Consider the following 27938-nt stretch of genomic DNA (forward strand, 5'->3'; position numbering starts at 1 on the left):
CGGCTCTTACATATGGCCAGGCCAGAGGTGCTTTGCAGGCACTGCTGATTTGAGGTTTGCTCAAAGTTCACTGGAAGAGGGAGGGAGCAGCTCCCTGGTACACCCCAATAGCTATGGCTTTTAGCTCCAGGAAACAAACAAACAAACAAACAAACAAAAATTGTATTTGAAATTAAGGTTTCTCTACCAATCAGTATTAAAGAACAGTGACTGAGAGGTAAGGAAAACCCCAAATCCATTTTACACACTCCATGGTAACACAGACCCTGTGCCTAGGGAAGGAAGTTTCGTGTCTGGAGCACGGTAGGTCTGAAACATCCACTCCTTCTGGCCACTTAGGGTGGACCTTCCTTTTTGGCCAGTGTCACTACATGAGCAAAACTCTGCTAGAGGTGCAATGCGTAGTAGCAAAGGTGCACGAGGCTGAGCAAAGCAAGCGGTAGGGCAAACCCGGCTGCATGCATAGGGATCAGAAGTTGTGCTGGCACAGAAGTGCCACCGGTTGCCTCCCACCCACCAGCTCTGCCTCCTGAGCTGCCTCGTTTTCCCTTGCTGACAAGCGTTAAGACATCTGCTGAGATCAATCCAGGTGCCAATGTTACTGCACCTGTATCATGTCTTTCCCAGCACTCTCCTTTTTCCCTAACCCTTAAACATACCAACTCCAGAATTGTTCTTTTCTAAAGGAAAGATTATCAGTAGCAGGTGATAGCAGAAAAGAGGTCTGTGGCATTCAGAGCAAGCGCTGGCTTTACTGAGCTCCCTCTGCAACATGCAGCCAGGACAGCAATGAGGGGATGAGTGGCGGCGGGAGAGGGGTGGGACTGAAATAGTCAGCCTTCCTGCACAGCAAGTCTCCCTTGCTCCCTGGACTGAAAACCCACYGGACTGCAACAGGAACAAGCTTTTGAAGAGCCAGTCTAGAGGTGTGTTGGTGTAGGAGTAAAATCCCCATCCCCAGGAGAATTACTGTCTCCATGTGTGATTTGTTCTCCGGACAGGAACCGTACCTCTCAGAATAGGACTTTTGATGCAGAACCCAGGAATTTGAACGGAAACTTCTAAAAATTTGTTTCACCTCATTGTTTTCCCCGAGACGGGCTCACTTCAAATCTTGTCAGTGCAATAATGCAATGTAATCCTTTGGCAGGAAAAATCCTACCTCAAAGAAGTGCTTGTTCTGGACAACTGAAGGTCAAGGGCTAGTTTTTACTTCTTTAATTTTTGAGCATGCAAGCTTCTTGTCCAATAAAAGATGATCTCTACTCCTCTATTTATGGACTATCAGATCTGAAGAAGAACTATCTCCCCACATCAAGAGCAAAGATCATGATGTCCATCCCCATCCCCAATCACTAACAATTGCATATCTTCAGCAACCATCTTCAGCAAGCGTTATATATTTTTCAGGACCTGTGTTCACAGGTCCCATAGAAATAGAACTGGATTAAAAACCAGGACAACTGAGCGGAGGGGAAGGACACTTACAGGACTGGAACTCTTTCCAAAACAGAATATGTCTTGTTGCAAAGAAGTATTCCTGAACACATGTCAAATAATGGATCAAACAAGAGACAGGTTTTATCAATTTTATTTAACCAATGAAATTCCTACTGATAACAATGAAAGTAATTTCAGCAAGTATAAATGCGATACAGTTTTAAACAAACCCCATTGTTCCGTACCTATAAATAGAATTTTCAAAACCTCATAAAAAGTGCAGATTTATGAATTGCTGTTAAAATGTTAATACACGATTCCTTTGTTTAAAAATGCATTTTTGTCTCTTAACTCACAAAAAAGTTCCTTCTGCATCTGTTCAGATAAATTCAAGTCGGGTAACTTAAAAACTAAAAAAAAGTCACACAACAAAAAATGGATCCCACTAGGTCAGTCTGTCCTCTGCCAAAAAAACAAAAAACAAAACACCCCCCCCCCCCCGAAAGAAATGATAGAAGCTGCTGTGAAATCCCACAGTTAACTCCTAGCGGCTGACTCACCTAGCAGGCAAACCACCTGCAAAAGCACAGGACCCTGTAAGATCCCACTAGAGCTCTGGGTACATGGTGGCCCGAGAGGCAACACAAGTAAAGTGCCCCTGACACCCTGTGCCAGCTATCATCTCGTAGGTAGCAACGCGGTAGGCAACATGGGACCTTCAGAGCTACTATGCTTCCCCCATATCACTGGTGGTGGTGGGAGAGAGCAGCAGGATCAGAGCTTTGTCATTAATCCTCCATCCCAAAATGCCCATGCAGCTGTGACAGTACAAAGCAAGAAGCTCACAGCTGCAAGGCAGGGACTTGGTACAATTTATTCCCTCTCCAGAGGATGAGAGGTGAGAGTTGCAATTGGAAACAAAACAATTTCCCTCCTGGGATGATCAACAAATCACTGCCCTTGACTCCAGATAGATCCTTACGTCACTATCCAGCCTTACGTTAATGAGACTTAGACCCATAATCATCTTTGGAAAAGTCATGTCAATGGGGAGCAAACACTGCTTCTTACCTCTCACAAGCAAGGCCTTTTAGACATCAAATCAAATGCTAATTTTTGTACTTAGGAGAGGCTTGGAATCTATCAGCTGCAGAAGTACTGTGCCCAAATTTTCCATCAAATAGGTCAGTCCAAGTGCTGGGCCGTATGTCCATTTTCCTTCCACTCTATCCAATGCTTACATGAAACCCAGGTTCCACATGCACTGACTGTGTTACTGTACTGCAGAGAGCAACAAATGGCTCACTTGCAGGCAAGAAGGGTTAAAATATACTTTAAGCCATGGCCTTCACAGCACTTTGGCCCAAATGTGATCAAACGCATTGCAGTCTTGCTGCTTGGACCTTACACATCTCACCATGCTTTTCCTAGAAAGGGGCTCAGCACATCAACAGTCTAGAGAGGTCTCCCTACATTGCCAGTAATCCTCCCCATATATACAGTGGTATTTTATCTACAGCAGGGTCTGTTTAGCAAGAGCAGTTTAAAGTGGCTATGTTTATCAAGTTTGCTACTTTATGATTAAAAAAAAACAAAAACAAAACACAACCCAACAACTATAAATACAAAGACTCTCACACATCAGACCTTTGCAGCCTGTGTGAATCATAAACCGCATCAATATTCTGTTAAAAAGCTTATTCTACTTAAAACTATACATAGTACAAGAGATTGAAAAGTGGCAGTCATGTAAGGTCACACTGTCTGCCTCACATTGGCCCACAGTCACCTGCTTCATATAAATCAAAGTGTTTACAGTAACAAAGCACAGGACTGCAAAGCCTATCACAGCTTCTGATTACACTGGATACAAAGTACCAAAGAAAACACGAAAAAGAACTGGTGTTAATACTGATGAATTAAAGAGTAACTATAAGGATCAAAACAGACGTTCACAGCATGCTACATATATTGCTCACAAACTTAAAAAAAAAAAAAAAGGCTAATACAAAACAAGAAGTTGGCAGTCTGAGTTTCAGTTATGTCAGATAAAAAGATAAAGCATATACATTCATTATGTAGCTTTCCAGCAAAAAGAGAAAGGGTAAAACTGAGAGATTTCAAGTTTACAAAATTCCTATTTTTTAAGCTACAGTTTATATCCAGTTCCGGTCACAATCATGAAATATTTGTGACTACATTTCCCCACAGAGTCCAAAGACTGTAGCCTAATTTTTTTTAAAGGAAAAATTCCTTGCCTTAGACGTTCGAGTAGCTGCATCTCCTGTCAATACTAGCAGCCCGTTTCTAGTAGCCACCCATTCACGTAGCATGCGAATTGGGAGGGAAGTAAAAAGGAAGGCTGGGTTTAAATCTGGTGGCACAACATGAGCATGAAGTGGCAAATGAGAAACAGTGGATCGAGTTTTAGGCTTTGAGTGTTTGTACTGCTATCACGGTCTCCCAGGCTGTGAGCTGGAGACAGACTGATAATTCATCTATTTTGTTTTAAAATTCCTTTCAAAGAGTTGATGGAGGTGAGAAAATGCAATTCAACAGCAGCATGTTTTACTCAGCCAAAAATGAAATGTTACACTTGCCCTTCCTACATCCACAGAATAATAAAAGGGAAAGGTTTTCCATGGCAACTCAGAGTCTCATCTTTTATTATATAGAAACTCACCGGAAATCTTGGAAAAGGGTRTTTTTCTACTGTCTCCCCTATACACAGAAATACAGAAGAACCTTTTGGACACATTAATGAAACTATTTTAACTGACAAAAATGTTGATTTCCTCTTAGGCTGCTTGTGTCCCCTGTTATTTTTATTTTCAGATGCTGACAGGGTGAGTTGCTGCCTGCTTAAGCCCACATTTAATCTATTCATTGGCATTTTAAATACTGACTCTAACTACTGTCAAGAACAAGGGCAGAATTCAGATTCTGTTTTTATTAAAATCCATGAGTTTTATGGTATTAGGTAGGACTAAGAACACCAAAATGTGTCCATGTCTCAAGCAATCACTATAAATTTTGCATTTGGATCTACCCATAAACACAAAACCCAAATCAGTTTGTTCTAAAGGCCATTTGCAGTCTGTCCCACTGTGAGGAGTCTGAGGAGCAGTCCAGAAGGACAACCCCATTAACACCCACTTTACTCCCATCCACGCTGCAAAAGCATATCTCAGAATTCCCTGTAAGAATTCCCTAAAAGAAACCTGCATGGCTAAAATGCTCTCAAGCAAGGGGAATTTTGCCAAAGAAAGCATTTTCTTAGTGGATTCACTGGATTTTTATTGTAATTCCAGAGATGGAATATGACACGCTACTAGCAAGTACTACTTAAATATTCTAAGTAAGCACTAAGTACCACACTTTCAAACAAGATTTAGATTTTTCCTGTCCAGAAATAACTTAATACTGTAATTAAGGGTTTCTGAACATAAGAAGGATCCTATGAACTCAATAAAGAATGGTAACATGGGAACTTTAAATTATTTTACGAGGTTAAGGCTAGGAGGTTGTCTCTCAAAGATTATTAGGGTTTGAGAGTTGGAAAAACAGGAAGCACTTGATGCAGAGAGTAGTGGTGGTGGTGGCAACGTAAAATGACAATTTATGCCCCTAATGAGAAGTAGAAGGATTAAATATCTGCAAGGGAGACCTGATGTGTGTTGGGGGAGCAGCATTATGACCACATGTCAAGAAAACTTGCTCTAGGAGACAAATTAACACTGTTCAAGACGGTCCTAATTTTTCCTCATACTACTGTGTTCTTTCCATCTCCCACACCTGTGATCCCTGCAGCAGGTATGGAATGCTAAATTAATTTTCAATTGGGGATAAAAAGTTTCATTTACACTTTCCAAATGTGAAGAAGCTGGTGGATGCATCTCTTCAGACACACATACATGCTGGGGACACCAGGGAGGATAAATCTGAAGTTTGGACTGTGAAAACTGACATTTTTGTCCAGCTCTTGGACTGTTTGCTAAAGGCAAGCCACTCCTAACAGTTGTCTATTCAGATCAGTTCTGGGAAAATTCATTTACAAAGAAACCCCCCCAACTCCCCATCTTCTGCAACTTCACTCCTTATTAATGAGAAAAGGATCTGAACCTCTAAGGAAAGTAACTGAAAGTACATCAGTTGAAATCAAGACGATTTGGAATATATCCCTTTTGGCCAAAAATTTTAAGACTTGGCGCAAACCATACACTTGCTGATGCCAGTAAATCTTTTCTCCAAGTAGAGGTTAAATAATCCAGCTCTTCTAAAATAGAGTCCAAACTCTTGAGTGTAAGCCTGAAATGCACGTCTTCATGAAAAACACACACGCATGAGAAAAACTGAGAACCTGTTCTGCAAGAGTAGGAGCTTACATTTTAACTTCTTTTGGAAAGATTTTTCTAATTATATATTAAGGTCCCAAAACAACCCATTTCATTAATAATTGCTGCAAATCACATGGATCTGCAACATATTATTCCTTTAATCTCTATGGAAACTGATTTTATTCTGTTGAATTTAGATGATTAAGTATCTTAAAAAATATGACTCAAAATGCAAGTGGGCACCTTGCAGGATTTTGCTAAATGCCTAGGTGCTTAAATTCCCTTTGCAATTTAGGCAACTAGCTGCTTTTTCCAAATCCCATTAAACCATCTATCAGCACTGCTATGAACAAAAATACTCTGAAGAATCTGGTGCTTTGACTTTCTGTGAAGTAATAGAGAAGCAAAATGTTTTCCTTTTTGTTCAGTTCTGATCTATTATGAATTTATAGRGAGACCCACATTTATAACTATTTATAATCATTGATTTCCCCCGCCCGTAAAGTTTTTTTTTAAAACATACGAAGGGCTGATAGTGGCAATTCTTTCATTTTCAAAGCTTAAAGTACATTCTTCTCATTTTAATGAAGGCTTTAGGACAAAGTATACATGCTTCAGCTCAGTCTTGATGAACTGTTAAAAAGAAATCCATCTACAGCTCACCAAAATTCTGACAGGATACCGCAACACTAGTTTTAACAGCTATTTGCACAAACTGTACCTTACTGTAAAATGGTTTCTATTCTTGTATGATGACACTCTTGTGATGTTCAGCTGCAGGCAGTGTATTCTGGAGAACGCAAATGCATTCTCCAATTTGTATTTTTGTCACTTCTCTTCATTACCAAAAAAATGCAACAATTTCAAAGAGAATGTACTCTATCAGAACACACATTTTAGCGTGATTCTCTGCAGGGTTAGCAAGCTGTCCATGCTCACAAGCTCTACTCCCTACTTACAGCATTTCCTGTGATAGCTAGGTCACTGATACCTAACAAGCTTTCTCTTCAGTAGACAGGAGACTGTACACTTTAACACTGGTCATKGCTGGGATTTTGTGGACTAACATTAATGCTGGTAAATATAAATTCCCATAAAGGAACACAGAGGGAGAGTATTCAATGATTACGGTACTCTTAAGAATAGTATTAATGAACAAAGTGTGAGGATTCACATTCATGAGTGCTTTAAACCCTCCCCCCTCTCCAAAATCCAAGAACACTTGCACATTAAAATTTGGCACGATGTGAGCCTAAAGTGTGAGTAAAACATATGGTATAGCTGTATGACTTTAAACACCTATTCTGAACAAACATCTATTAAAAATCATAATTTTGAGTATAAAAACTAGGCTATAAATTGTTATATTGTAAATGCAATACTTTGAAGGAAAAAAAAAGCCACCTGGAAAGCATTTTCAGAAGTTTCAAGTTTACATTGTGTATTAAAAAAAAAGTTATAGCAAACTACTTGAAAAATGACATTTCCTATGATGGAATGCCTTGCAGGCCATACTTGACTCAATATGGCATCTTAAAAAAAATTACTGATTTACTACAAGTTTTATGAAGCAATTCATTTATGGTTTCTATATTTCAAATCTACTCATGCACTTTGCTCAGAAGGCATTTGAGCTGGCAAGTATATTTCATAAGGAAAGAAGTAAAGGCACTCATGTTTCCAAACATAAAACTCAACCTAATCTAAGAGTCTTTGCATTCCTGAAGGGAAAGCAAGTGGTCATATTAGTTACCTAAATCTAGTTTCACCTCCTTTCCAAAGCTCAGCTGTGCTTCTTGAGAACTATGTGACTTTCATAATAAAGGAATTTAAACTAGCACTGTACAGTTCCCATTACTTAAAAAAAAGCAAAACTATTGCATGAAAAGTTCTTTCTGCAGAACCATTTTATGCACAAAAAATATTAGGTGTGGCCACTACAGTTACAATAGGGAGGAAAAAGGATTATAAGAATTTAGAAAGCTAACCTAAGTTCATACGTATCAGCATCTCAGTGCTTCTGAGAAATCTTATATAGCTAACTGCAAAGATAAATAAATCTGATGTTTTATGCAAAGCTCTCGCTAGAAGAAATTCTGATGCTATTGGGTAGTTTTCTAAATAGCTAATGTTAAAGTTCGTAAAACGTTACTGACTTCTTCCTCAAAAGCTTTTCATGCACAGAGTCTGCAGTCTGAAGGTGCAGAAAAAGCGTACAATCATTTAGTTTTCCAATCTGGAACAGACAGATAAAGTGAAAAAAAACAAACACCAACATGCAAAGTCACAGCAAGGTATCAGGAAAAGTAAAGAAGAGAGAAAACTAATTTTAGTAGCATACTGGTCCATGATTTTGTCAATGAAAGGTGTTAAAATATGGCTAATATAATATTATCATTTTTAAAAGCTATTCTGCAATTGTCAATGGAAAAAAAAATCCTGTATCATCTTCTACAATTCAATAGAACATTAAAAATAAATCTATCCTGCTAGTTTTGAATGTATGTGACAGAAAGAATGGTCACCCTCCTCAAAGTAAAATGAAAAGCCCAAACCAACAGACAAAAGTTTAAGCAGTGACAACTTGCATCCTATTGGGTAAGTTTAAGCATCTCTTTAGGCACTTCACTGGTTCATTAAATGCAATACAAAATAAAGCTATAAATATCAACATTTTGTGCTCTTATGAATTTGTCAGAAGCAACAGAAAACAGCACAAAACTGTGACATTTTTGGCAGCTTATTTCTTCCCTTCCCCAATATTATCAGTTGGCCAAGAATGCTTTGTTTTGGGGATGCTTTGGCATCTCAGTATCAGGTTGTCTTAAGCCACAAAAGCTAAAAACAAAACTGCTAGGCCTTAGACAATAAAGAAATTTGGTTTCAAAATTTCTTTATGGCTATATAAGAAGGACACTTTAGCAGTGACATGACAGGGAAAAAAGCTTGCTTCTTTTTAAATATTGCACTTTTCATTTGTTCACTCACACTAATGCATAGAAACTTTTAAAACTTTGAATATTAAAATTTCATGCTATGAAGAAGTTATGGGAAATAAATTTCTATACATCCAATATGAAAGAACAGATATGCTAGCCTTCCTTTACTTTCCTTAGTTAAAATATTGAGAAAGAAGAGAGTGCAAAAAACCCCACAACCCTATTTTTGGTCAGTCAGAGTATTAACTTTACAGGTGCCAACTAAACAAATTGCAACATGTGATGAGCATGGATATTGTAAAGACAACTGAGGGTGACTGTCAGTAAAACAAGATTATGCATGATTGAAACACAGTAAGTTTAGCTGAAATGRTAAATTGTGAAGCCTCTTCTCTTGGGAAGAGACAAGATAAAACAGATGAGTTTTGTACTTCAGTAGCATGCCATAGAATTTATCACGATTAATTTCACATTAAAGTGTGGTCAATGTTTGCATCCACATTTCACATCACCTTCAATTGCTGTAGTAAGACAGTGACTGGCAAGCAGTCTCCAGGAGACACAGATGAATCCAGTGGGCAATTCAAATTAACACAGCACATGCATCTCTATCAGAGTTATGACTTGGTGGTAAGTTCTTAGAACATTCAAAACAGATCTTCTGCTGGATTCCATTAATCTGAAAAATGATTGCTTGGAAAATAAGTCTCTAAGCACTTTATTCCAGTGCTTAAAGAACAAAGCGCTAGAATTGAGTATAATAAAAATAGTTTTAGGATTCTGACCACTGTGCAGAAATCCAACCGGAAACAATGTAGAGTAGTGCTCCTCAGTGTTATTTTTGTTATCATTAGTAATGTTAAGCATCAAGAAAATAAAACACGTCATTGCACATTACAGCCGTCAAGAAACACGGCTAAACTTTGACACTAGAGAATTGAATAACCTGATGCTACATCACAAACAACTTCTGGCGTGTATCTATTTCCAAAGGTCTTTACATACTCAGTAAAAATTCCTTTACTCCCTCCCAGTGAATGCTTCAGGTTAAGTGACGAGTTATGGCACGAAGGGCATACAGAAGTTCTGCTTGCATACGAGCTTCCATTAGAAGTAGATTTACGTGAACCTGTGAAAAATTCAATCAGCCATTTAGTTCACCTTTGAGTCCATCATTGTTTATTCATTTATGATAAAATTTTTAACTTTTAGTAAATTATCACTGCAAGAAATTAGGTCTTTTCTTGCTGTACTCTGCTGCAAGACTCCAAGTGCTTTTAGAATAGCTATCTAGTATTAGACAACATTTTAGAACTCCAAGTAACCATCCTTAACTGCCACTTTAAACAACTTTCCATCTGAGAAGTCCCAATAAAGCAACTTTGTATTCTAATGGTACAAATTCTCAATAAATGGTATTTTTGTTTTGTTTACTACCACCTACGACCACCATACTGCACAATATAAGGAACAGTTCATCTGCCAGATATGCTAGAAGGCATACAAGCATTGAACTCTTTTCAGCAGGCATTTAACTTAGATATTTGCAGATACACTGACATTGTTTATTGATGAAAAAACACCATGAAGACTATATATATAAAATAAACTCTTTTTTGTCCCAAAATCAAAAGTATTGGCATGGTTGACCATTTCTGCATTCCCAAGTTTATACACTTTTCTATTACAGATGTCAGTTCAATCATATGGAGAAGTCATTCAAAATAAAGAGAAGGACCAACAACATTTCCAATCTACTAGGAAGTATTTTTGTAAAACTGACATTTAACGCTCACTGAATTAATCTCATTTATTTCTCTGGTTAAAACAATTAGTTTGACAGATACAAACATTTTTAGAAGTCACTGTATTTTCATTTTTAAAATGCACTGGCATCTCCATGAATTCAGTTTAGCTATAAAATACATACCTTCTCTGAGTGCTTGAATTGACGCCAGTAACTATCATACATGCGCTTGGTAGTTCTCTCTGGGTAGCAGGTCACTGTCTTTATGTAAACCTTCAGGCTGCGTTCAAGTAACTGATTAACTTCTCCATAATCATAGTCATCATACCTAAATAACAGAGGCAATCACTCTGCTGGATATAGGTCTTTAAAAGCATAGTCTTTTGCAGCATATTAAGTTTTGGTATTGAAGCATTTAGTATATATGCTAGAACAGAACAGGGCAACAGAGAATACAGGCCGGCGTCTGAAAAGACATTTCTGTAATAACTTCTGTCCTGATTCATAATAATTTTCTTCACTGAAATCAAAATCTATATGAATAATACACCAGCAAAACCACTCTAACTTGCAGACTGAGATACCATCTCCACTTTAACACCTGGATTCTAAAGTAATGCTTTTCACGTGGTTAGTTTTTCTTTCTATGTTTACACACTTTAAAATGCACTCCTTAGCCAGCGCATTTTGTTCCATACCTGATTCCATACATACAGTGGACATAGTTAAATAAAGCTCTTCTTAGCGTAGTTGTATCAACATCTTCATGTGTTGCCATAGTGTTATACGTGAGGTTATAGACCATCCGAAACTTCTCATCGAGGAGATGCCCAATATCAGAATAAAGCCTGTTTACAAGGGAAAAGCCATGATTTTCCCAAGTATAGTCCTGCAGAAGCAGAAAGAAATATATAAACATACAGGTGAAGTGAAGCCCCTATTTGGTCCTCTCTACAGCTTAATAGTTTCTGTTGTCTGTTAGTTAGAATTTTATTCTCTTCAAAAAATTTGCATTTTGAATCCTCCATCTGTATCACCTGCTCCATTCCGCCAGGCTTCCTGGCAATAAATGTCACATTGCTGCACCTCACTTTCAGTCTGGATACCATTAGCCTATAGGACACATGAGGAGAAAAAAATCACCCTTGTTCTTGAGGTGTTGAGGCAACTTGCCACTGTCTGCCATGCCGCTCTGACCAGCACCATTCTAACTGGAATGGGCCTGGTAAGTTTAAAAAGTCCCGGAACAAGGTATTAAAATCCAGGTTGCTTTGGTCTTAGAGAAACACCTGGATTGCAAGAGTAGAACCATGCTTGCTCACATCAGGAACGTGAATTCTTTGAAAAGTGGTGGCACAGCATCAACAGCAGAGGAAAACTGCCCTGCTCCAGAACAGTATATAACCACTCTCCATGCTGCGGTTATAGAGAACATGTTAGTTTGCCCACATCCTTGGCAAGTGTTCAGTCGTTCAATCACATGCCCTCTTTACAGCCGACGGCATCGTCTCCACTTCCTGCCGTGTCTGGCTGTTTTCAAAAAGAACTGCTAGGCAAGGGCCCTTGTAGATTCACGTTAGAGCACGTCTATTCGACTGAACCCCTGACTGGGATAGAGGAGAGAGTAGGCAGGACAATATTCAGCTGCCTAAACAAAAGCATTCTGTGACATTTGAAATGCCCCATGTTTGGCCTCTAGCTGCCAGTCCAGAAGGCCGTAAGACTTGTGAGACATCTCCCATATCTACTAGCCCTGTACAGATGTCTAGAACAACCTAGGGTATCACAAAAGGCCCTGGACGCTGACATTCAGCCAACTGAATTGAGCTTCTTGTGTTGAAGCCTCAGGGGATTTCTAACAAGTGGATCTTATTATGCAAGATGCCCAGTGTAGACATGACCTAGGTCAGAGCAGAAACAGAATTTCGCGTCCCCAAAACGTAAACAGTGAAGTTGCCAGGAGCCATGCTGCAGTGCCAAGTGCATGGCAGGTTTGGAGGATCATATTTTTTGTTTATACATATATATATATATATTTTAATTTGGCACCTTCATCTGAGACGTCGCTTCACAGCATTGTGTCATGGTTCTCAAACACTGGTGGACAGGAGTGGGTGGGGGGCTTTTTGTTTGTTTCAAGTAGAAAAAATACTAATTAGTACTCTTTAGGGTATCAGCCTCTGAAAACCAGAAGCCCCAGGAGGGAGGAAGCACTGTTCACTAACAGCAGTTGATCCATACTAAACACAAAAAAGGGGAAAAAWTTTTTTTTTAATTCTGCTGTTTGTTGAATACCTTTTTCTATTACTGAATTTAAACCCACAGAGATAAAGATGTTTTATCCAGAACAAGGATTGGATTTATTAGAGTGTTTTGGGATGCTACTGTAATTTGAATAGCATTAATAGAGCATTTGAGAGGCTGCAGGTATATACATCTAACTGCTTGAGAGAAGGACATACTAATAAAGTTAAATTTTCAGGGTGACTCCTTTGAATGTAGGCCAGAAGCTGTCCTATGTATTTAAGAGCAGAGACATTTTAGTTATAGTTTCAACTTTGGTAGAGCTTTTTTCCATAGGAGCCTGTTGTTCCCAAGTAGTTAAGCAGTATGTTTGATTTATAGGCACTGACTTTGCCTTATTCTTTTGGCAATATCCACCTACTTTAAGCTCATATAAAGACTGCAGAATAAATCATCCAGAACAGCAAAGTCTGCTATATAGCTAAATACATTTCCTGAAAGTGATCATGGGTTCTTTTACTTTTCAGTCTTAGATAAATCTTCTGACTATGGAGTTTTCCTGTACCTATTTTTTTTTTCCTGGAAGTTTTCTGATTTGGTGCAAGATTTCTTCCATTGCCTGCAATTTATTACTAGACTACTGGTTCTGTTCTACAACCTGGAACAGGACCACCTAGAACCTGCCTGCTATTATTTATATTATGAAGACATTTATGAGTCTAGCCATGGTTAAAGGTCCCAATATGTTGGACAATATACAGACAAAAGGGCAGTTCTTTCAACACACTAAATATACACACACACACACACATTTTTTCCCTCCCTGCACGTAGCCAAACAGTAATCCTATTTAAGTACTCGTTTTCTTTTCAGACATTCAAAGCTCAGTGATTTGGTGCATATATGAAAACAACACTTACCAAATCACTCTCACAAATGTATATACATCTGTTTATTGATAACCACTGGGCAGGGAATACTTGAAAATATGTCAGAAATGAAGTGTTCTTCCAGTAGCATTTTTCTATATTCATAGAAAAGGAAAATAAATTCTTCCTTTCCCAGCTTTCACTTGTATTCCAGATCTACCAATATGCTTTACAGTTTTCCCACTAATTCTTTTAATATTTGAAGTAAGACCAAAAGCTAAATAAATCCTTGTCTGTCTACAAATAGCAGAAGACTCATCTCTCATAAATTTGTAGAAGTCTGTGAATTATTTAACGTACCATGGCAAGAAAAAGTGCATGTGACAAACATGTTCCACTACAATTACTTTACACTATTTATCCAGTAAGGAAATACGTATTACTAAATGTATTTTAAACACTACCTGAGCTCTAAATGTTGGCAGATGCTCTTCTCCTCGCCTTGCAAAGTCTTTGTACCCAAACCCAGGATCTTCAATATAGCGGGAGACATCTGTAGAAACTATTTCATCATCAAATGCTGTGAAAGAACAGCAAAGTGGAAGTCAGCACAAATACTACCACTCTACTGAAGGACTAGAGAATGATTTTAAGTCTTGCAAAGGAAGAGAATGGAATGAAGGAAGGAAAAATTTCACTTCATCTGCATTCCACTTGACCCATCTGCTTGTATGGGATTCATCTTGTGCATTGAGCCACTGGAATGTCAACCTAAAGTAGACATCTAAGGTCCTTCTAGGAAATGGGGAGACATGGGCTGAACTATCATCTGGAGATATGCTTTTCTCTCTGTTGACTTCTGAGGGAGGCTAGATATCTTAAATTGGGCAAGATGTGTTCCATTAGTAAAGCCATTATGCTAGGATAAGAAACAGAAGAACACACATTTGACAACAGGATTGCTATGCTGAGCACGCATGGTGCCAGCAAATACACCAGCTCTAGTCTATAACCCACAATACGAGCAACTAGACAGCAGTGCAACACTCCACCTGTAAATACCGATTGAAGAGTATATGAAAGGAAAGCGCTCGACAGTACATCAGGCTGAAACTCTGCCAGAAGCTCTAGTAACTAGGCATCTTCAAAGAGCTCCAAAACATGTCACTAAGCAAGTGCAGGTTCTCTATCAGGAATCAATCTTTCCCTCCTGAATAAACAGGTGGCTTGTTTGTGCAACTACCTTTGCAGGAGTTGACTACGGTATAGCTGACTACATTTGTCCCTGATGTTAATATCTTGGCTCACTTCCACATGCAYTGACAGAACAGTTGCCATATGTCCACTCTTAGCACCTTAAAAAGTCAGTTAATCTAAGAATTGCAGAAGTGCTTTATCTCCGCTTTGCCTCATTAAACAATCAAAACATAACTGTGTAAGAAGAAGCTTGCACAGCATCTGCTCCGCTATTCCTCAGTGAAGAATAAAAAACCTACAGGCATACAGGGAGGAAAGGGAGGAAAGTAAACAAAACTACCAGCGGGCCCTTCAAGAAATCTTTCTGTCCCAAACAACACCTCATCCTAACAAGCTTGAAGTTGCAGAGACTCACGGAAGTCCTAGTTTAATAATGACACTGTAGCGGGYGTCAGTTTGTCTACACTATCTCAAGACTGTTTGACCAAAGAAAAATTGAACAAGAATGGATGATGTCCATTTTTAAAAATCCAGTAATGATGATTTTGGATATACTTCCTTTCAGAGATTTTGAGTATTAGAGAGCCACAAAATCTCTCTGATGATTCACAGTACATCCTTTCTCCCTTTTGGGCTCAGAGCACAGAAACTTAAATACCTTCAAACATGCGTGGTCTGACTTGTATTCTGAATAACCAGACTTGATTAACTACTAGCTTGTAGTTTCAGCTTTCTTAACAAATTCTCTCTGAAGCTATTGAGATCTAAATTCACAAGGAAGAGTTCTGGGAAAATGTGGAGCATTTTATGGGTCACTTTTTAAAAAGATATGAGCTACAGTCTTCAGGCAGCCTCTAATATGTGGAGCTGGTTGGAAATTCTGATTGTCCTCATCATATTGTTTCTTCTAAGACATTCTTTGGAAGAAAAAAACCCCCAAATCCTGTTGTTTATATGAAACAGATTTCATCGTATGGTTTGTTAGAGATGAAAGCCTTTACAACAAATGAAAAATAAAGGAAAAGAGGCTTTCAGCTCTTAATTTTGAACAGTACTTAAGAATAAAATGAATGCTAAGAAATCTCTGTCATAACACAGGTAATAGAAACAGCATAGCAGAATGATCACTCAAAACAGTCAGTCTGAGATGTCCTTTCCAGAGGGGGGAGTAATTCAAACAGTAAAAAATTGGGTCTTGTTGCATTAGTGTAGAGTTATTTGTCGTCAGTCTGTTCCAATCTCTTTTCTGAATTAAGTGTCATATCTGAAGGCTACCTATGAGTGACACAAAACTTCTAAGCATTGTAGAACCTAAAATTGTGAAGTATTATTGAATATTTACACAAAGGAATTAATTTGAAGAGCACACAAAGAAATAGAAATTTACACCCAACTCCAAGAAGCCTACAGGCTTTTTTCCAAATAAAAAAAGCTAAATTTCAAGTAGCAACAAGGGTGGCAACATTTGCCAATCAAGAAATCTTAAGCAGATGAACCAAGTCACAGGACCGCCCTTACTAAAGCAAGGGCCAGAATAAAGAAACTGACAGAAAGAGTTGTAGTCATTGAACTGAACTCAAGTGTTTAGGGTTTAGGAAGCACAAACAGACTGGAACTGGAAAAGTACAAATACCTCCACTAATTACTAGCAGACTCTCCTTCTTTTCCTTTTCAAAGCGAGTTGCCATCTCTTCCTGAGAGGCTTCTTCATCCTCTTTATCTTCTTGTAGCCTCTTCATCCTTTCCATTAAGGCCTCCAGCTCACTTAAAGAATCTGCAATCTGCAAAAACACCATGACATTCTGGAAAATTAGAAGATAGACAACACGTGTCATCTTCAGATTTCATGCTCTACAGTAAATGCTCTCAAGAAAAGATATCAGCAGCAAACACGAAAATCCAAGCCAGAACACTTTTTGTCACATATAAGACAGAAACAGCTTTCAGAAAGAAGAAGGGAGCGGGTAAGTATTGCTCTAAATCTATCAAAGTATTCTACTGCAATAAGATTAATAGCGAAAGTGATGATGTTTGAACATGGAAACCATAGTCACTTATAATATATATCCTACCACATAGATGGTTCAGAAAAAAAAACATCTATGTGGTCTATGTGTATCAGAAAACAACTTTTAACACTAAGATAACTTTTCTCAGTCAATTGTTAACGCAAAATACCTTACTGATGAGATACAGTGTAACCCTGCAATACAAGAACACAACCTGAAACAGCAAATCAATATTCTTTTTGTTTACTTTTTGTTATGTTTTTTTCTACGTACTCAAAACAACTTTTACATGGACCTTTTCCTTCCTCTTATGCCTCTTTACTAGAATATATCAAATATATCAAAGTTTGGCATTCTGTGATCTGCCTTGATCATTCAGATTTTTCATAAGATAAATTGCTTGGTCTTTCTTTTCCATCTTTTTCTTTTGATTCTGATCTTCTGCCCAAAGCTAAAAATGTCTTATATCATGTTATTCACTGCTTAACAAGCAGCACACAGCCAAAAGCAGCCCTTAGCTCACTACAAATGCATAATAAGAAATACCGATGATTTAAGTTAGCATGCCTTACATCACAGAAACCAAAGATGCAATAACTGACTGATCACATGCTCACATTGTAAGCTTACTGCTAATTTTAAAAATCTATCCAGTGACTTGGTTTATAATCCCTATCTTTCATCAAAGGAGATGAGGCTAACTCAGCAATCAGTAGTTTAATTCAAGGACTCTTCTTCAAAGTATTATAAAGCCACTTTCAGAGAAATTTCCATTTTTAAATTAATTTAACTAGTAATCAAATTTCTCTTTTGGTTCATTCAAGACCAGAACACTAGTGTGAAGAATAAAACCATTTTATTTCAGACATTTTCCTCTTATCTACAGGGAAGTATTTCAAGATTAACCTGTTTTGAGATCACAGGCCTTGCCAAAGTCAAAAGGAGTATTATGACCCCTGGGCTTTCCCTTTCCTTTTTTCATTCCACATGTTAAGAAAATGGTTAATAAAATGCTGCAGTCAATGATACACTATCTGAACAAATTCAAACTTTCAGCTTTCAACTGGAAGCAAAGTTTTAGTTCTTGCTCAATGGGTTGTGAGATTAACTATTAAAATCACATTATTCTGACTACAATTCTCCATTTCAATGTGGTTTTGAAACATTACTCTGCAAACTGCTAGAGTTAACATAAGAGTTACCAGACCCAGGCATTCCAGTAAAGTAGACAAAAAAACTTTCAAACTAGACTGCAATTTAAACAGGAAAGAATGGAAGAAAGCTTTCTAATGCAAAACAGAGGCAAGCAAAAGAATCTTCTTGCAACACTAACCCCAAAGTTGCTACTTGTGAGGGATGCATTTTCTATGTTGTTGTCATTGGCAAGATCACAGACACAGAAGTTGTTGACTGCTATAAGTCTGACTCCATTAGATGTATCCGGATCTCTCTCTGGATTAATGCCACTACCAAATACAAAACTTGCCAAGGCATGATAATGTGCCAACAGGACAACAGCATGCACCAGTTCAGGAAGAGACCAATTATTTTCCCCAGTCTTGACAAGTTTCTGAAATGAGAATAAAAAAAGTGTAAATATAAAATTTCTTTTGGCCCCTAGGTTTGTATAAGACTACACATATTTTAAAAAGGCATCAATTCCTTATTTCCAAAACTACCATATTTCTCTCGCACACAAATTCTCAAAAAAGAGAGACCTAATATATTACTACTTTTCTGTTGGGGTTATTCTAGTCAATGCTATTCCTAAAAAATAAACCTTGTTGGCTTTGTCACATAGAAGACTTTCTTGGGTTATTCAATACTCCAATACTTCCCTGAATTCCTAAACTCAAGATAATGAAGCCTAACCACATACTTGCATAGTTTTTAGCAGTTCTTACTATTGGACATTTACTGCTATCACAAGGCATTATTTAACAGGTACCTGAATGTGCTCTTTTGTGATTAGCCAGGGTCGRTGTGCAAGGAGTTTGTTTATTTCATTCAGATTTTTCAGTCTTTGTGGAATGTATTCTAAACCGTTCAACCATTCTGCAATTCCACCAGTCTTCAAAAACTCATCAACATGCATATTTATTAGGTAGGAACACTGATGTCTGGCAGCAGCCTAAAATAATTAAACACAGAGGCAAAGGTGCAGCATATTAGAGTATAATCTGATTTCACTGCAGGTGAAAAACAGGATACATAAACAACATGAAAATACAATTTAGTTGCAAAGAGCCATGTTTTGTTTTGTGAAGCATTTCTAACCAGTACGGAGGGTTCACAATAAAAAAAAATTTTGATTAAATTTGGTGATTCAAAGTAAAGTAATTTAGGTTGCAAGGCACCTCTGGAGGTCATCTGGTCCAACTCCCAACTGACAGTAGGGCTAGCTTAGACCAGGTTGCTCAGAGCCTTGTCCAGACAAGATCTCCATCCTTGGAGACCCCACAACCTCTCTTGGGTCCTGCTCCAATGTTTGACCATCCTCAGGGTGAAAACTGTTTTCCTAGTATCTACCTGAAACTTGTAACTTGAGTCCATTGCCTCTCATCCTATTGCTGTGCACTGATGGTTATAATTCCAGAAGTAAGGGGCCACAGCTTTAACTGCTGTCCACAAAACCTCACTCCCGTGGGTGTGTGAGAAGGGTCTCACTGTGGGATACTAACACGAAAAGGTGTACTTTGCCAATTCTCTCTTCTCATTGAAAACCTTGGGGCTAGACACGCTTTATTCAGATGGAAATCAAAAAAATATTCATGCCCATACACCCATTACCTAAAATATCACAYCAGTCCCTCCTTTCTAAATTTTTTCATTTTTCCTTTTTTGTTTTTTAAATAAGAAAGTCAAGGTGACAGGAGGAAGTGTATAGCTTGTTGGTACATACCATTATAGCAATGTAGTGCCTATAAGGCAAAGGAAGGGGCCCATCCATGCGCAACATATAGAACTGGCTGCGGAGGAAAGACTCCAGGTACTGAGTATGGATACTCATGACCTGCGTGATGTTGTCCAGGCGACCAGATGTAGAGTATTCTTCCACAAGAAGATTAGTACGTTCATCCAAACCATTTGCTTGCATAACCTTAAAAATAAGATGGAGAAACTTAACTGAGAGAGGTTTTCTTCAGCTTTAGCCCTGGATAGAAACATATTGCAATATGAAAGGTTTGCTTTTGTACAAACTTGCAGCCAATTCTGGAAATCTGGATGTATATATAAAAACATATGTGCATGCATGTGTGTGAATACACACATATAAATGYGACTTGTATACTGAGAACTGATGAACACTCTACACCTGTTATTTTAATACATTCCTATAAAAACCAAGAACATTTTTCTGTACATCTTTCCAAAAAGGCTAAACTCTCAGACACAAATCAAATCTGTACGGAGGTCTGGAAGTAAGCAGAAGTTAAACGGAAAGTCAAGTCTGTATGGAAGTCAGTCTGTATAGACACACACCACCTGAGCACTCAGCCCTACAACAGACTTCAAAATTAATGGAGAGGAACTGGGTTACATAACCAAATTATAGAAACAGTCTGGCAGTCCACCACTTTTGTGTTTGTATAATTGAAGAGGAGATCAAATGCTCATTTGTCCATAACATTCAAGTATTATTTAGAATAGGAATTTAATGTTTTCTTTAAACAAGAGCTGTTCTTTAATTATTCCAACCAACCTGGACCTTGGGCACAAGATGAAATGCAATACAGTAGTAAAAGAGTAAGTAGCTCTTGAATTGCAAGCCCTGACACAGTATTAGTGCTATTACTCAGTGTTTATCAGCAAGAACAGCCATTTGAAACACATTCATCATTAAAGTTACAAGCAAAAGACTAGAATACTCAGTAGTTTATTCTTAAACTGCACAGTATTAGACCAGCTAGCTTATTATTGCAAGCACTATGAAATGGGAAACCATTTCAGCTAGTTTAGTGCACATGAAGTTAGAAAGCGCTTGAAACTATCAAGACACCATTCTTTTGTTGAACTGGATTCTATTTAAAGTACATTGTCCTTCTTCATGATGGGCTGATGTCTCAAGACTGTCTCAACTATTTTTCAATCAAGTTTTATATGAAAGTTTATATATAAAATAACATGAACAAGTTACTACATTTTCATTTCTCACTACTGTACTTCCCTGTTTTACTTGTGGGCCCAGAAAGAAAGGGAAGAAGCAGAAGTATCCAGCTAAGCAGCCCCATAATTTCTCTACAACAACTCTTTTGTGTTTTATACCAAAAAGATGCCTCTTCAGTTATCATTAAGAATACTTTTACCACCAGAAGTTTATCCACACATTAGAGACCAAGCCTATATATTATGGCATACCACTCACTCCACTGTAAGTAATACCCCTTATTCTTCAGCAAGTGCATCTTCCAGATATTTAAGAGATTTTTGTCTCATTTACTAATTTCTTAGGGAAACTACATTTCAGTCCTGCTACTGCTCTGGTAAGATTTCTGATCTTCTCCACTTTGACAGGAGCTTTCCTTGTAACTTAGTACAAGTTACAGAGAAGAAATTATGCTGACAAAGTTGAAATATAATCCTGTAGGACTGCATTGTTGCTATGTTAGGCATAGCAATATGCAACACTATTCCTTCTGAAATTTCTCCACCTATACTACTCTTCAGGCTGTATATATACCTTCTCATGATTTATTACCATCCATGGATTCACAAACGTGCTTTTTTAATTCTCCTGGTAAAGCCTTATGACACCTTAATGGGAACCTTTACAATTAAGTTGTTATTACTCTGTCCATTCAAAATCTTTCCATTATCGAAATAGAGTAGGTTTTGATAAGAGCAATGTTCTGTAATTAACTTATCAAGATTTGTGAGACATTAAATGTGTTACAAATTTACCATTACATCCTGTCTATCAACTGTATTATTTAACGGCCAAGGAACAGGGGAAAAAGACCAGTCATGTGCTTAACAAACAGTATTCAACACTTGTTCTTGATATCAAATAGCTGTTTTATCAACTCAGGTAGAGGTTCCATTCTTCTACTAGGGTACCTACTGGGGTTACTGCTTTCTGAAGGCTGCTCAGTGCTTTCCTTCTGCATCCTTGGCTGCCACCAATTAACAAGCATATCATTTGTGCAGTAAATTCATTAACAATTCTCTCAAAACCTTATATACAATCATTCTCATTACATTTATTTTTCCACTCTTTACACAATTCTTGTCTTAATGAGAAGAATTAAGTCATTATGAAGGTTGGCATCTCAGGTCCACATTTCATAATGCAAGGAAAATACTCTTCACAAGTTTGACTATCTGTAATTCTTTCTGTGCTCCCCGCTTCCCAATCTAGAAGATTCATTTTAAACTCTATTCCTTTTTGCTTATGTTTTCTTGTTTCCAGGCTTTATACTTACTCTGTTTTTAGGTTCAGATCTTCCCTGTGTAGGGAGASAGAGATTCAGAGAACAGCAGATATCTCATGTCTTTCAAAAATYTATTTTTGGCTCTGCTGTTCTAGCATATGAATCGCCTGGCCTTAGCAACTACCCAAAAGCAGAACAGAAAAAGGACCTGTTTTTATAGTTTGCCACCCCAAATAAGTCATCAGTAAATGATACTCCGTGGAGATTAATATCATGGGAAAAGAACGACACTAAAGGAAAGCTGTAGCAAGCTGCAAATCAAGGCTTAAATTGAACATTAAATCATACACAAAAATCTTGAGTTTGAAGTCACACCGTAGCTTTCAACCATAAATCCTCTTAAGAGCCAAAGACGTGATCTATGAAGCTGGCCAGATTTTTAGGTTCTCTCAAACTGAAGGTCAGACACTGCTCTGAGAGTTATATAATCATAATGCTGTAATACTGGATAGGCCTCCCCTTAGGCCTGACATTAAGAATAATAACCGATGACCCCCCACAAAAAGAGCACACGCAGCATTTACGCGTGTCTCAAGGAGTGTTGACAACGGAGAGCAAGTCAAATAGCACCACTTGTACAAAAGGGCAGGCTGGTTCTTACCCCTGGGAGCCTGCTCCTGATAAACCGTCCCTTTGGCTCACAATGGGACACATCCAGGGACTGCTCTGGGCAAACAGGATCGTCAGACTGGCCTTCAGCACCTCCTTGCTAAAAGCTATCGCGCACCCAGCCCACTTCACTGCACACTTACTTCGTTCTCTGGTATAAAGGCACTTGGTCCTCTTGTTAAAGGTGGAGAGACTTGCACTCTTTTTTCCTGCAAAACAGTCGCATAATTCTATCAGCATCAAGAATAACATATTAACTTGCTTTATCTTACCAGATTAGATCTTAAAGGCCTTGACTCAGTTCTCTTCACAAGGCCACCTGCATGTTTTACAGCTCACTGAGCAGGTGAGCCTATCACACCACATTAGTTAGATCAGCTCAGCACTCCCCGTCCTTTGCTCTAATGAACTGCTTGAATTTTGGCAAGATAAAAAAAAAACCACAACACAAGAATCTAACCATGATTGTTTTTTAGACCAGGCTGAAGATATATAAGCAACAGCAATCAAAAATATGGCACCATGTAAAAATTAGCAATTTGCTGGATTGAGCAGAAGCACTGAAAGCAAAAAGAAAAAAAAGACCTATCACTGCATGTGCAAAGGCCACACTTGGGAAATGAAATTAAGAAGCAGTTTTCTTCAGTATCAGAATCTAATTATATTCTAAGTGTTTGGAAGATTATAAGCACTTTGTGTGCCAAATATTTGCATGAAAAGCACACTCACACCCCCATCTCCCCCCAAAACAGCAAGAACCAATTAAAAAACTTGCTCTGGAAAAACGACAAAAAAGACTATGTTGTTTAGCTGCCGAGTCCAGAAGAGAACAAAACACGGGATACAAGCCTTTGGGCACAAACTCGAGCTAAAAGAAGAGATAGGGCCTAAAAGAGAGAAGAAAAAAACACAAAAACTCCCTTTGATGATCAGATATTTAGTATACAATAAGCAGATAGCAGTAACCAGGACTAGAGGATTTTTTGATTTATTAGAAGAAAAGAGATTAAGCTAAGATAAACTCTGGAGGTCTTAATACAGTTGCCACGATGGGAAGAGGGCTGAAAGGGACCTTGAGATGCTGTCTGGCTCTTTGGCTTGCCTAAAGGCAAGATCAGCACTTTCTGCAGCATTCCCGACAAACGTCCGTCTAACCTGCTCTTAAGGACCTCCACAGCAGGTCACTTAGTTCAGTGACTAACTCCTCTGATCATTAGAAAGTTTTTCCTAATGTCTAACCTAAATTTCCCTTGGTATTGTTTGTCTTTATGCTTTTCCTCTTTACAGTTATATTCCACGTTCCTGGAAACTCTGACTGCACATTTTCTAAAGTCACTAATTACACTGCAGTGTTAGTGACTTTTAATAAGTTATCCATCAGTAACTGTATCACATTTGCATACCAAATATTTCATGCCCCTAACATAAAAAGTCTAAGCTTTTCCATACCAAATGACCCTTAAATATCTCAATAATTCTACCAGAGGGGCTTAAGTTTAATGGTCATGCATGCAAATAACAGCACTGGTCTGAGAATGAGTGTGCCACAGATTTCCACACAGGAAAAGACGACACTAGAAACACATAACAACTGTCCTACTTGTTTAAAAAATATCCCATCCTTTTAAAATTAGCGTATGAGAACACATACAAAAGTCAGCACAGATTATTCAGGAAAGATATTCCAAAACAAACTCTTGCTTGACAATTAAATTTGTTACTTTGGAATAATCAGGTGTGAAAAGATGAAGAATGTACTCATGCGTGTTTTACTCATTTTCTGAAATAATCTGAATCCATTGTGTGAAATCAAGTGGTCAGGACATGACTTACTGTAACAATTGCCTACTGTCACAGTCCCACAATACTGTAAAATACTTCTTATGAATCAAATGTATGCAACCTAAAGTAATTAAAAAAGGTGTACGGAGACTGGATATATGCATATGCAACCTCTTTTTCATACAGCTACACAAGGCACAGGAAGGTATCTCTTAGTTTTAAACACATATTTTTGCTAGTCATTTTTGTCAACATTTAAAAAGAAAATTTTTTCCAGGATTTCTATTAACAATGTATGTTGTGAGTTTTATGAAGGTTATCCTAATATTAGATTTTAAAAACCTTCATTTCACATTGAATAATCTGGAGGAAACAGCTTGTGTGAGTGAGCAACTTGGATAGTTGAACATCTTTAGCCTTTGGCTCAAGCTCAGGTCTAAAATAGAGCTGAACCACTGCTTTCTCCATTTTACTGTCTGACCTATATCCTGCTTTTTCAGGCTCTGTAAAGCTGGTCATCCAGGCCAGACCGGGGCCAAAAACTGCATATACTCCGTATAGCAGGCTTTGGGCTTCATTGCCTATTTTCCCCATTCAACGTGACTGTTACTCCTTTGAGCCTTAGACAGGCGACTGCTGAGAATGAATGGAGCTGAAAGAGTACTCAGGTAAATGAACATATGCAAGGATCTCCAATTAATTTATGTGAACACTAACAGAAAGTAAAGGAGATAGTCAAACATGAAAAATGAGCTGAATTAAATATATTCCACAAAGGACAAAACCCAGCTCCTTTTGGAGGCTGGCAGTTATAAGAAAAAAGTTTGGAAAAAAAAAAAAAGATAATCCAAGCTAATGAGTCTAATCATGGTAGGCTTTTAAGAAGCTGTTTTTTTTAATACATGTGTGTTTACACACACACACACACACACACACACACACATATATATATATATAAATATAAAAGAAGCACATACTCTATCCTTCCGTCAACATAGATTATTCTCCCTTCATGCCAAAGCATGTATTTTAGTAAAACCGGTTAAAACAAGCCTGTCAGAAGAACAGGAGCAAACACAATCTAGTTATACAAGTTCTCAGGCTACTATTAATAAAAACAAGGGAAGTTTACAAGCATTAAATAAGATAACACTGTCTTTCTTAGACTTTAGATAACAGCCACTGCTTCTGGGCACCCATTATCTAGAGCAGTGATTTAAGACCTACCCAAGAACTTAGATATGAAAAAATACATATGGGAATTGGACAGCAAGCAACATTTCAGATATACGGTCCTTCGTAACAAAAGTTCTTCTTGCAAAGCTTATTGTTTCCCAGGAAAGCTGATTCAATTTCCTGTTCGACTCGTCTTTACAGGTTAAGCTAGCTAGTGCATACTAAGTTAACCAGGGTCCCCAAATATCTTATTTGAAATTGGATTCTTATGCTAAGCGACTGAACCAAGAAAAAGGTTGCTCAGCAACCAAAACACCATACGCACATATATAAGCCATTTTCTGCTTCATGTTCCTCCATAAMTGCATTGTTGTTGTATGAATAAGTTATCTTAAAAGGTTTGCAACAAGCTCCATTTACATTAAAATTAGAGTCTTTTTGGGGGGCACTTCTTCGGAAGGAGACAGACAATGAAGAGCTTCAAAGAGAAGCAGAGAAAACTGAGTCAGGGAAGGGTTACCCAGAGAGGAGCCCAGTTCGAGCCGTCAGCCTAGAAAGCGACCTTTGCCATAGGGCGGCACCATCAAGGCAAGATGGAGCTATGGCCCTACAGACCACAGAAGGGCTGCTGAAGTGGGCATGAAAAGACAGGCCTGGGTGTATTTTCCCTGTGCCTTGCTTTCTGTCCTTCAGCTAAACTTCGAACGGCATCATGAGCCCAATATTGCRAATTTAACAATTACAAATCAGAACGCTTTTCCCTTGGAGCAGCTAATCTGCACCGTGCAGCAAGGAACATCTCCATCCTTGACGAGCCCTGCCAAAACGTCCCTGAGCCAAAAGCTGCGACATGCCGTCTCCAAGTTTTATTTTTAGTTACAGCAGTGACTGTGCACCTTCTGTCAAGAGCCAGAGGAACATGGCATCTGCATTTCAAATAGCTGGCGGCCGGCGCCAATAAAGGGAGGGAAGTCAGAAGGCCTTGGCTGGAAACGTCGCCGTGAATCACAAGTGGAAGGCGCCCGCGCGAGCCGGAGCAGCAAGCCGGAGCCACCGCGCGGGGAGTCCCRCTAGCTTCCTCTCCAAAGCCTTTGGTGCAGAGAAATACGGCTTTCTTCCTCTTCTCAAGCACATGAGTCACTCTGTTCTGAGACTTTAAAAGAAACAGCTATTTTTAGCAAGTGCAGTAAAAAGGAGGCTAATTTTATTTGAGGCAGCACAAAACAGAGCTGTTATCTGGTGGAGCGGATCAAACAGCTGGTTGAGAAAGGGCTTTAATACCCGTGAACGTGCAAAGGACAGGCGAGCAGAAAGCTGCTGCACTGATCCTTACGTATGGTGACTTCTCACATAAGTAGGGTATAAAAGCTAATTCATCCTGAACTTGACATCAAGATGGTCATGCTGTGACTTAAAATAAACACCAGAAAGAAACACCTCAATAGTGAATTTTGTGAGCTGCAGCAATTCTGCCAGCTGCATATTCCTTTGCTCTACTAGAGAAGTGCAAACGGCCCCAAAATACTGATAATATGGTAAATGATAATATGGCTCAGATTCATTACTTCAACAGAATTAAACCACAATGAAGACATCAGTCTAATAAATAGCACTTGAACAAATATAAGTCCTAATGGTATCCCGAAATTAGCTTCTCCCGACGAGCGACAGACACCTTTTGAAGTTTCTATTTAACAAGAAAGAGGGTTTTTGGGGAAAAGGTATGAATGTGTATTTATTTATTACTATCTCTCACTATCTCTCCCCGCCACTCCCCACACACTACAGTAGCCTGGCCCTGTCAGGTTTTATTTCTACCTCTAAGCCATACTAGTGCTGAGGTTGTATTTCTCCATCTGACTCTTAGGATCTCCTCTGGCATCCAGGTAATCATTATTTATTTAAAATAAAATCATTAAAAGCTCCAATTTCCAAGAGTTAGTCTGCTGTTTCATATCTAGATTTCCTGATATTCTGCTTTATGCCTTTTATCTGAGGCTTCCAAAGGATAAATACCACCCATCCTCTGGTTTATTACTCTGTTTTTCTGTTGCTTTATGATACTTCTTCCTCAGATATTTCTACCTTTGCCAAGGTCATTCTCTGACCTCGCACGGAGTGTACCTTTGGAGTAGTAAAGTCTTTACAGCATTCTAT

At 38.4% G+C, this 27938-nt stretch overlaps 1 protein-coding gene across 2 annotated transcripts; it reads right to left on the reverse strand.

Annotated features, from left to right (window-relative positions):
• Window positions 1–1575: 1575 nt before the first annotated feature.
• Window positions 1576–27113, reverse strand: SESN3 (sestrin 3). Of its 2 annotated transcripts, none has more exons than XM_026069396.1 (10): window positions 26678–27113; window positions 22967–23032; window positions 19685–19882; window positions 18731–18913; window positions 18116–18352; window positions 16407–16554; window positions 14041–14156; window positions 11162–11352; window positions 10647–10791; window positions 1576–9845 (listed from the first exon to the last, which is right to left on the reverse strand). In XM_026069396.1, exons 3-10 carry the CDS (start codon window positions 19877–19879, stop codon window positions 9759–9761), a joined length of 1302 nt encoding a protein of 433 aa, XP_025925181.1. In that variant the 5' UTR covers window positions 19880–19882; window positions 22967–23032; window positions 26678–27113; the 3' UTR covers window positions 1576–9758. The 2 variants fall into 2 exon arrangements, with proteins under 2 accessions (XP_025925181.1, XP_025925180.1); XM_026069395.1 differs by having other exon boundaries at window positions 16407–16575.
• Window positions 27114–27938: the final 825 nt, after the last annotated feature.

This window comes from Apteryx rowi, unplaced genomic scaffold (assembly GCF_003343035.1).
Source record: "Apteryx rowi isolate R43461 unplaced genomic scaffold, aptRow1 scaffold_294, whole genome shotgun sequence".
In the NCBI taxonomy this organism is placed as follows: Eukaryota; Metazoa; Chordata; class Aves; order Apterygiformes; family Apterygidae; genus Apteryx; species Apteryx rowi.